Here is a 9,171-nt window from a genome sequence, read left to right as displayed (position 1 = left end):
TTTTATTATACAAAAGAAATAACCTTTAAATAAATATAAACAAACGAATTACATCTACAAATCAGCCTTATTCTTCTTTCTAGACTTTTTCTTTTCTTCCCCCTGGACAGCAGTTTTCTTAGTCTCCAAAGCATCTTCAGTCAGTTCCTCAGCAGCTTTTCCCTTCTTTGACTTGACATTCTCAACTTCTAGATTTTCCTTCTCAGGATCAATTTCAGTCTTCTTGCCTTTCTTCTGAACCTTTTCTTCCTCATCTTCAGTCTTTTTGTTTTTACCCGCCTTCTTTGGGCCAGCTTTACCAGACTTCTTGGCAGGTTTAACCTCTTCTTCAGATTCTTCATTGTCCTCAGCTAAGTCTGCCTCCTGTTCTTTAGATTCTGGCTCATCCTCAGGTTCTTCCAGATCATCTACTTCCTCATCCTTCTCGACTTCCTTCACCACCTTCTTCTTTCTTCCTTTCGGTTTAGGTACCTCTTCTTCATCATTGGTAACCTTCTTTTTTCTACCCTTGGCTTTGGGTTCTGGATTTTCCTCAGCAACATCTTCCTCAACTTCCTTGGTAACCTTCTTCTTCCTGCCCTTCGTTTTAGGCTCAACTTCTTCCTTAGTAGCTTCTACATCTTCCTTCTTCTTTCTGCCCCTCTTTTGTTTGGGTTTGTCTTCAGCATCAGGCTTCTTTCTTGTCTTCTTCTCCTTAGTATCCTCATCATTGAGTTCTGAATAATTCACCTTCCTCTTCCTGGTTGAGCGTCCCTGATTTGTAGGTTTCTCCTCTTCATCTTCTACGGAATTGGGAGAATCGGCTGCTGCAGTTTCCTCTTCCTCTTCAGAGTCTTTTTCCTCCAACTTGTCTTCTTTAATTTGATTAGCTTTTCCCTTCTTCTGCTTGGGTTGCTTCTTTGGTTTTTCTACAGCACTCTCTTCTGAGTCTGCCTCATCTTCTGCTGGAGTATCATCCTGTTTGGAGTCAGAGTTCTCTTCCTCTGGCTCACTCAGTTTCAAAGCAGCATCAACTCCTGGAAATTTCTCAAGCTGATTCTCATCACTGGAATCCTCAGCTTTGTTTTTCTTCATCTCTGCTGCATCAGCATCCACATTTTTACTGACTTGCTTCTGTTGCTTCCTTTTCACCATGGCTACAGACACATCAAAAGTTGATTTAGGTCAAATATGTAAAGATGCTTTAATTTATATTTAATGTAAAACACTAAACTATTATCTCGAAAGCGATATAATTAAGATAAAATGAGAAAACAAGTAAAAGAAAATGGAGGATTACCTACCGGAATCTGTTGTTACAATAAATAACGATTTTTAACCGAAATTTTACACAGGTTATGTTAGCTTTTCGTACTGTTTGCGGTGCGGTTAAATTCAGATTAGTTGAATTGGACGCAAGTTTTCCGATTGGCGGTTATTATTTGCACGAAGCGACCTCTGGTGTTTCAATTCAACTTCGAAACGTTTTTGGCTTTCTCTTTGTCTTTCTTTTATTTAATACTAATCCAAAAGATTCATTATTAATCATTAAATTTGTATTAAATGCAGATAAAACTTCATGGATTATCAATAATCATAAATATTGTAAATAATGCACAACATTTTATTATATACTATTTTACAAACACTGATGTAATAAACTTACATACATTCAAATCTATAATTTCACTCACACTTTAAATTGTTGTAAAAAGTACATTTTATTGTTATTTGTCTGTAATAAGAGAAATACATATTTATCATAGAATTATATTTTCAGAGCCGGTGTCCAGGCTTGGGCCCTCAAAGCCTTATGCAAGCACGAACGTGAGGCTGCACTGGGCTGCACATTTAGGCTACACTCCGTTTTTATGTTTTTTTTTGGGCTCAAGTCAAAGGACACGTGGCAAACCAAAGGTTTCACTAGAATCGCGATTTTAAATTATAAAAAAAATTGTTTAAGGGACCCCAAATTATTTTTTTTTGCCCTGGGCCCCGCACTTGTATATTTCATTATTTTAAACATCTCTTCGATCCCAAATCATAGATTTGCTATATTTAGCGAAATATTGCTTCCACATAATTTCGTATGATTTGGATACAATTATATAATTAAAAGAAATTATTAACTGCTCCTTCTGATAATAAGATTTCATTCTTCCTATAATTAAATGAAATTACTGTAATTGTTACAGAAATAGCCAAAGTTCAATTGAACATAATTAATGTTTATATTTAAGTTTTCATTCAATTTAATGTATACGACCTCCAAATATGAATTCATTTCACAATTCTGAAATTAGGAAATTTTAATTAATTACTAAATAAAACACGATGACTGTTACTTCATTTCAATTAGTAGTAAAAATTAGTCTTATTTATATATTAATTATATAAAATGCATACACAAATGTACATTAATTATGTTTAACCAGTTTAAATGTTAAATGAAACTCTGCAATGAGCTTTAACTTAATCCAATGTCAAGGTGGACTTGAAAAATTAAAGGAGAAAAACTACGTCATCAGTTGTTGCAAAGTGCATGGCCGAACCCTGCAAAACCCCTTTTTTTAAATTACACCTTGCGATATGTTTATTTCCATTTCCTCCTTCGAATTTCTCTCAATTCCTTCTTAAATTAGTAATTTCATTTTTAATAATTTTACATGTTATGATTTGATTGAATACATTTATTTGATAATTAAAACAAATGATATTGCTGATTAATTTAACTGATAATTCATAATAATAACTTTTAAGCTTGATGAGCAAATATAGTTAATTAATTCTCTATAGACAATCGTAATTAGTTTCAATTATAATAGAAACATTTGTAATAGAAAAGTGTTGTTATATTTTCTTATGTAAACTGTCTTATAAGTGCTTTTAAGTCTTTGTGGCATACGCAATGTAACTCCTTTTGAATATTACTAGTAGGACATTATCAAAATTTTCTAGAAAATGTACAGGAAAGAGGAATTACCAGTTAATTTTGTCAAATGATGAATATTGATAGTCTATAGTATAGCTGAATCAAAATCGGATGGTATAGTCTCTATACCATCCGATTTTGATTCAGTTGACGAAGTTGTCATTTCTCATTCCTCAAAGACTTAACAAAGTAACTTATGTTTTCTAATTGCAATTTACTACAGAAATAAACACGTCGGGAATAAAATTAACTACTTTTTGTATTATTAGTTTACTTTACATTAATATTTTTTTAATTGTAACTTTTATGTTGCTTAATTAAATAATAAAACGAATTGAAATAATCAATATTATTTTCAAACCATTCTTTCTCATACATTTTTTTTGTGTATATATACGATAATCGAATTACAATGAGGACAAACAAATGAATTTAAGTAAACAAGATATTTAGTAATGAACTAATGAAATATCATAGTAATTTAATTGGACATCAGGAATTTTGTCATAAAATAAACAAGCAATTAATGCAAATATCTCGTTGAATTAAAACAAAATTTGTAATAAAAAACCTTCACCTATTTCTTTCGTAATCGAATTTCTAGGTTTCTTAAGATGTTTGAAACATTATTAAGATGTTTGTGTCATATACGATAATAGTATTTTTTTTAGATAATATAGTATTCCCAGATTACATATGTAACATACAACACTAATATTGTAATACATAAGAAACTCATTTACTAATGACTGTTTAATTTTGGTATGTACTTTACGGAACATACGCCTATATAGGCTTATTCAAATATAAGAAAAAATAAATAACATATATAAAGTTGTAAACTGGTTTTTTCCTTTTGCGCATAAAAGACGCTCACCGAATTCGATTTTGTGCATTTCCATTGCGCTCTCCTCCCTTCGAATATATTATATATCGAAATAATCTCCGACATTAAGTGCGGTCAGATTTCGCAGCACAGAAAGTTCGAAAGATTCAAATTTGGAAAACGCAAAATGATCGCAGCCGAAGAAGTACTCGACATGGAGAAAAGCTACGTTCAGGTTGTATTGGAGAAATCTAAATTGTTTGGAAGCAGACCTGCGTTTGTGAGTATATTTTTTTGTTAAATCTATTTAAGTTTGTTGCAAATTTAATCGTTCTGTCTTAAATCATAAATATATTGCAGAAAATTACTTAACATCTTTTAGTTGCATATGAACGTCTTTATAGACTAAATCCTAATTACATCCATTATGTAAGAATTTGTTATTCTCATTTAATTATGAAAGTTAATTATTTAATCTCTTTGAACTCTGCATATTTCATCTACAAAGAAGAGGAATATAATGAACTTTGTATCTTGTTGTATTTTATAATCCCTACGCAATGACATAATTGTTCTCATTTTGTCAAATTTTTGTAAATTATTTATAACAATTAATGAATTTATTTTGATTTCTAATAAATAGATCGATGCAGAAACGGGCAAAACGTTTTCCTTTGATGATGTCGTAAGTAGATCTAAGAAGCTTTCGAAGATCCTCAAGGAAATCGGACTGAGGAAAGACGACATCATTGCTATTTGCATGGAAAATAACATCAATTATCCTATCGTTTTTCTGGCTTGCCTCTTTAATGGCATTGTGCTGCATTTTATAAATCCCAAAAGTACATTCTGTAAGTGTTTCAATTTACTCTATTTTTTTAACAAATTTCCTATAATAACTATATTCGTATTTTATTGATGAATTAACAATATATATTCTTATTTTAATAGAATAAACGAAATAATGTTCAGTAATTCTTTACCATCTAATCTCTAGTTTCATAAATTGTAAATATACCTACACTAGGTCCTCTTTTTATGCGTAATCTTTTTATGCAGTTTCTTAATTCAAGAAGCATTTTTAAAAATAAATATTTTGCGCCATTTTGACACGTTAATATTCGGAGAATATTGTCGGCGGATGTATCGCTTCCTGCCACGGTGAATGTCAAGGATAATTTAGGTCAGCTCAACCGTCTGTCTGTGCAAAAACAGCATGTGACAATACAATGCACCATCTATTGTTTTCAGAAATTCATTAGTGAGCGTTCGACTATTGGACGTATGTTAAGTTATTTACTTTTAGTAGTTTGCTAAATATTGGAACGAATCCTTTATTTTTATACGTGTCTAGTCCTTTTTTGTGCGATTTATTTTTATGCGTTTTCCTGTGGAACGTATCTACCGCATAAAAAGAGAACCAAGTGTAGTTATAAGAATGCAAATCAAGCAATTGTTGATATAAGATTGTTTTGTTTGGAGTAATTTAAAATAATAAACAATTCACATAAAAGGTTATAAATTAATAATTTAATTTCAGATGAGATGGAGCATGTCCTTCGTATGAGTAAACCAAGGTTGATATTTACCAGTAACTCAACATTTCAATTGATATCTTTAATACGCGAGAAATTCAAATTCATTCAGTCCCACATCAATCTGACGAAGCACTCGGAATGTGTGAGTCTGGAGGAGCTCCTAGATTTCGACGATTACAACATAGATGATTTTGAATTGGCGCAGTTTGATCCCGTGGAGCAAGTCGCTATTATTCTGAACTCTTCGGGGACGACGGGATTGCCTAAGGGTGTTCTGATCACCCACGACAATCTTAGATGCATGTTCGGATATTTCGGGTAATACGAAATAATAATAATAATAATGCTTCATTAATAATTAATCTGATTAATGCAGTAATCCGCGATTTATTCCGAGCGGCTTGGATGACGTAACGCTCTCGGTGTGCCCGTTCTACCATCTCTACGGAGTGATTATTTCAGGCATCACCATGGTTACAGGAATGGTTTCCGTGGTGATGTCCAAGTACAAGAACGAGACGTACCTGGAGTTGATTGAAACTTACCATGTGACGATGTTGTTCTTGGTGCCGCCGATGGCGATGATTTTGGCGAAAAGTCCTCTGGTCGACAACTATAAGCTGGATAGTCTCAAATGGATTTTTTGCGGTGCGGCTCCTTTAGGCATCGAAGTGCAGACGATGCTTTCGAGTAGACTGAACGTGACGATCCAGCAGCTGTACGGAATGACAGAACTGACGGGTTTAGTCACTATAATGCCAACAGATGTCAAGGAGTTTAAGAAGACGGGATGCGTTGGCATTCTAACTCCGGGTACCTTGGCGATGGTCAGGGATCTGGAGACCGACTTACCGTTGGGTCCATATCAACCTGGGGAACTCTGCTTCAAGGGTCGTTTCATCATGAAGGGATATATCAATAATCCCGGTGCATCACAGGCGGCCATAGACAAAGATTCGTATCTTAGAACTGGTGATCTTGGGTACTACGATCAGGATGGCTACTTCTACGTCGTAGATCGACTCAAAGAGTTGATCAAGTACAAAGGATTCCAGGTACCTCCCGCTGAACTGGAGGACGTTATCAATTCGAATGAGTCTGTCGCAGATTCAGCTGTTATTGGTAAACCCGACGATTTCGCCGGGGAATTGGCCGTGGCTTTTGTCGTCAAGAAGCCGTACAGCGATATCAGCGAACAAGATATCATCGAGTACGTGGCAAGTGAGTATTCACGAAAGGCATAGTAAAGATATCGTTACATATCTATCACTTTCAGAGCATCTTTCGAGGGAAAAACATATATACGGAGGAGTTATTTTTCTGGATGAAATCCCCAAGACACCATCCGGGAAAATATTGAGAAAGGAATTGAGAAAAGTTATCATATAATCTAATTATCTACAAAAACCTGTACATAGTCTTAGTATATTTTATCACCAATAAATCCTAAATCAATATATGATATTTATCTTAACGTACTTATACCGTAAACACTTCTATAATGAGGTTTCCATATATTGCGAAACAAAAAATTACAACATCACTCCGTTATTTCTATATAATTCAACTTAATTAACTAAAGTAGTTTTCCTATAATGCAGCATCTACCAGAAAATATATTGATAAATTCAAAGTTAATAAGTTGTTCATCAACTACTGGAAAATATTTAATAGAAAAAAACTCACAATAAGGAGTATAAAAGTTTTATTGCTTTTTGATAAAGCTAGTGGTCCTAAATATTCATTTCATGAGATAAGTAATTTGTGTATTACATAAGTTGTATTTGTTAGTTTATTATGTATATTCTTCAAAACGTAAATTTATAAATTGTATGCACAAAATAATTGTATTAGAGTATAATTAGCGGTTTCCATATTTGCTTTATTTATATTAATTTTTATAAAGTCGTGTCAATTTTTGTGAAACAGTTGACAACATAATTCATTAACTTACAAATGAAAATGCTAATATATACAGGGTGGCCCAATTGAACTGCAACCAACTTAAAACTGCTACAACTTTCAAACTGATGATAGCTGATTTCTGTTTTTTTGGAAACATAATTATCCATGATGGAATTGAAACGTGATAGTGTGATAGCCCTATATTTGAGCAAAAAACCAAATGTGTCTATTGTTAGAGTCCTCGAACATCTCAATGTGAATAAATCTTTCGTGTCTCGAACCATAACACAAAGCTAGTGGTGTTACAAAATGCTATTTTGGTAGTCGGAAAAAAACTACATATGTGGTTCGGAAACTTAAGGCTCGAATTGAATGAAATCCGCGACGCAGTGGAAGACAAATGACTACTCAGCTGAACATATCAAAAATAACCATGCAACAAATATTCAAAATCGAACTCAAAGTGAAACCTTACAAGTTCCAAAAAGGGCAAGATCTCACCGATGTTAAAAAAAAACTAGGCTCGATAGAGCGAAAGAGATTTTGCAATTGTCAAATATCGTCTTGTCTGATGAGAAAAATTTTTCAATTAAAAAAATTGTTAACAAATAAAATGATCGAATTTATTTAGAAGAGAGGTCAATCAGACATTTAGACATTCGAATGACTACAAGAAGTCAAGTACCACCGTTTGTGGTAGTTTGGAAGGTTGTGGCGTCAAGGTTAATGCGAATGTCTACTATGAAAAAGTTTTAGAAGGTGTTCTGATGCCGTGGACAACCAATTTCAGTCAGAAAGAGAGTGGACCACGGTGTTAATGTGGTTAATGTGTTCAAGAAAGTCCTTCTTCGTGAATGGAGGAAGATTCCACAGCTTCACATTCGTGCAGCGTGCGACTCGCTTGTCGACCAACTCAGAGCCATAGTTCGCGCTATAGACGAAAATTTTCGCAACATTTTTTGCTTGTTGTTCAATCAAATCCAATTTCAAATTAAAAAAAACAGCGTTCTGAAAAGTTTCAGTTCAATTGGGTTACAAAGTAATTTCAATTAAGATTAAGTAAAGAATTGAAATATGCAAACGTTCTTCGTCTGTTGAATTGCGCAAATATTTTTTTATATTATTCTAAGTTTCGAAAATTTTAACAATTTCTTCTCTCGACATTTCTTCAATTTTAGCTAATTTACCTACAACATTCCAAAGAAATCTGAAACCTTATACATCCTTTCAAATATATTGTATAATTGGTTTATAAATAAACTACTAAAACAGTGCTCATTTACTACGTAGTCAGAGTTGACGAATTAATGACACATCAAAAAAATATTAAGATCATGACATATTTAAATGTCATTATTATAATTATACGTCTACTGTGATTATCTATATTTTGAAGATCAAAATTTGACAATATCTAATCTAAATATATTTATTTAATATAGAACACTAAGAAGATTAACGAATTAAAAATATTCCATAAATAATGTGTCAATTATAATAATAATATTTCTATTCTAAATCTTATAAATTTTGAGGGTTAACAAAAAAAAAACAATTGTATTCAAACTACTTAACGACCTCACGAACCACTAAATTCTAAATTTTGTTTGTTCCATAAAAATAAGATTCTAAATATGAAATGGTACATATATTTGTTTTTGCATTTGTGATTTTCATAAAAAATACAACGTAATAAGGAGAAAATTGCAAAAAAGAACAGTAGAATTAGAATATCAAAAAAAATACAAATTACTCTGCGAACTAAACATTCGCAAAGATTTTATAACTTTACTGTTTACTTTACGATTGTAACAAGTATAAATAAAATAATTTTATGGTAAAATGAATAAACACCAATAAATTTTTAATTGGAAATTATTAATAAATTTTCACCTTGCATGATTTACTTTATACAAATGACGTAGACTATTTTATTTATTTATATTAAACCATTAAAATTTCATAAAAATAATATGTCATGAAAATTAAAT

The 9,171-nt window shown here is 32.2% G+C and overlaps 2 protein-coding genes across 3 annotated transcripts; one reads left to right on the top strand and one right to left on the bottom strand.

Moving 5' to 3' along the window:
• Positions 1-30: 30 nt before the first annotated feature.
• Positions 31-1,387, bottom strand: LOC108567238 (caldesmon-like). The gene is made up of 2 exons (XM_017927589.1): positions 1,284-1,387; positions 31-1,136 (listed from the first exon to the last, which is right to left on the bottom strand). Exon 2 carries the CDS (start codon positions 1,132-1,134, stop codon positions 55-57), a length of 1,080 nt encoding a protein of 359 aa, XP_017783078.1. The 5' UTR covers positions 1,135-1,136; positions 1,284-1,387; the 3' UTR covers positions 31-54.
• Positions 1,388-3,817: 2,430 nt separating this feature from the next.
• Positions 3,818-6,735, top strand: LOC108567200 (4-coumarate--CoA ligase 1-like). 2 transcript variants are annotated; one of them, XM_017927530.1, is made up of 5 exons: positions 3,818-4,017; positions 4,381-4,588; positions 5,278-5,593; positions 5,652-6,496; positions 6,552-6,735. In XM_017927530.1, exons 1-5 carry the CDS (start codon positions 3,925-3,927, stop codon positions 6,662-6,664), a joined length of 1,575 nt encoding a protein of 524 aa, XP_017783019.1. In that variant the 5' UTR covers positions 3,818-3,924; the 3' UTR covers positions 6,665-6,735. The 2 variants fall into 2 exon arrangements, with proteins under 2 accessions (XP_017783019.1, XP_017783020.1); XM_017927531.1 differs by lacking the exons at positions 3,818-4,017; positions 4,381-4,588 and adding an exon at positions 5,110-5,218.
• Positions 6,736-9,171: the final 2,436 nt, after the last annotated feature.

Source organism: Nicrophorus vespilloides, unplaced genomic scaffold, assembly GCF_001412225.1.
Source record: "Nicrophorus vespilloides isolate i.1.1-1 unplaced genomic scaffold, Nicve_v1.0, whole genome shotgun sequence".
Taxonomy (NCBI): Eukaryota; Metazoa; Arthropoda; class Insecta; order Coleoptera; family Silphidae; genus Nicrophorus; species Nicrophorus vespilloides.
Note: the sequence above shows the minus strand (reverse complement) of the source record. Positions and strands in the feature narration are given on the sequence as shown.

Excerpts from the sequence above, each read along its gene's own strand:
- LOC108567200 (XM_017927530.1), top strand. The coding sequence starts at position 3,925 with ATGATCGCAGCCGAAGAAGTACTCGACATGGAGAAAAGCTACGTTCAG. Across the intron at positions 4,018-4,380 it reads TTGGAAGCAGACCTGCGTTT|ATCGATGCAGAAACGGGCAA; the intron begins GTGAGTATATTT and ends TCTAATAAATAG. Across the intron at positions 4,589-5,277 it reads AAATCCCAAAAGTACATTCT|ATGAGATGGAGCATGTCCTT; the intron begins GTAAGTGTTTCA and ends ATTTAATTTCAG.
- LOC108567238 (XM_017927589.1), bottom strand. The coding sequence starts at position 1,134 with ATGGTGAAAAGGAAGCAACAGAAGCAAGTCAGTAAAAATGTGGATGCT.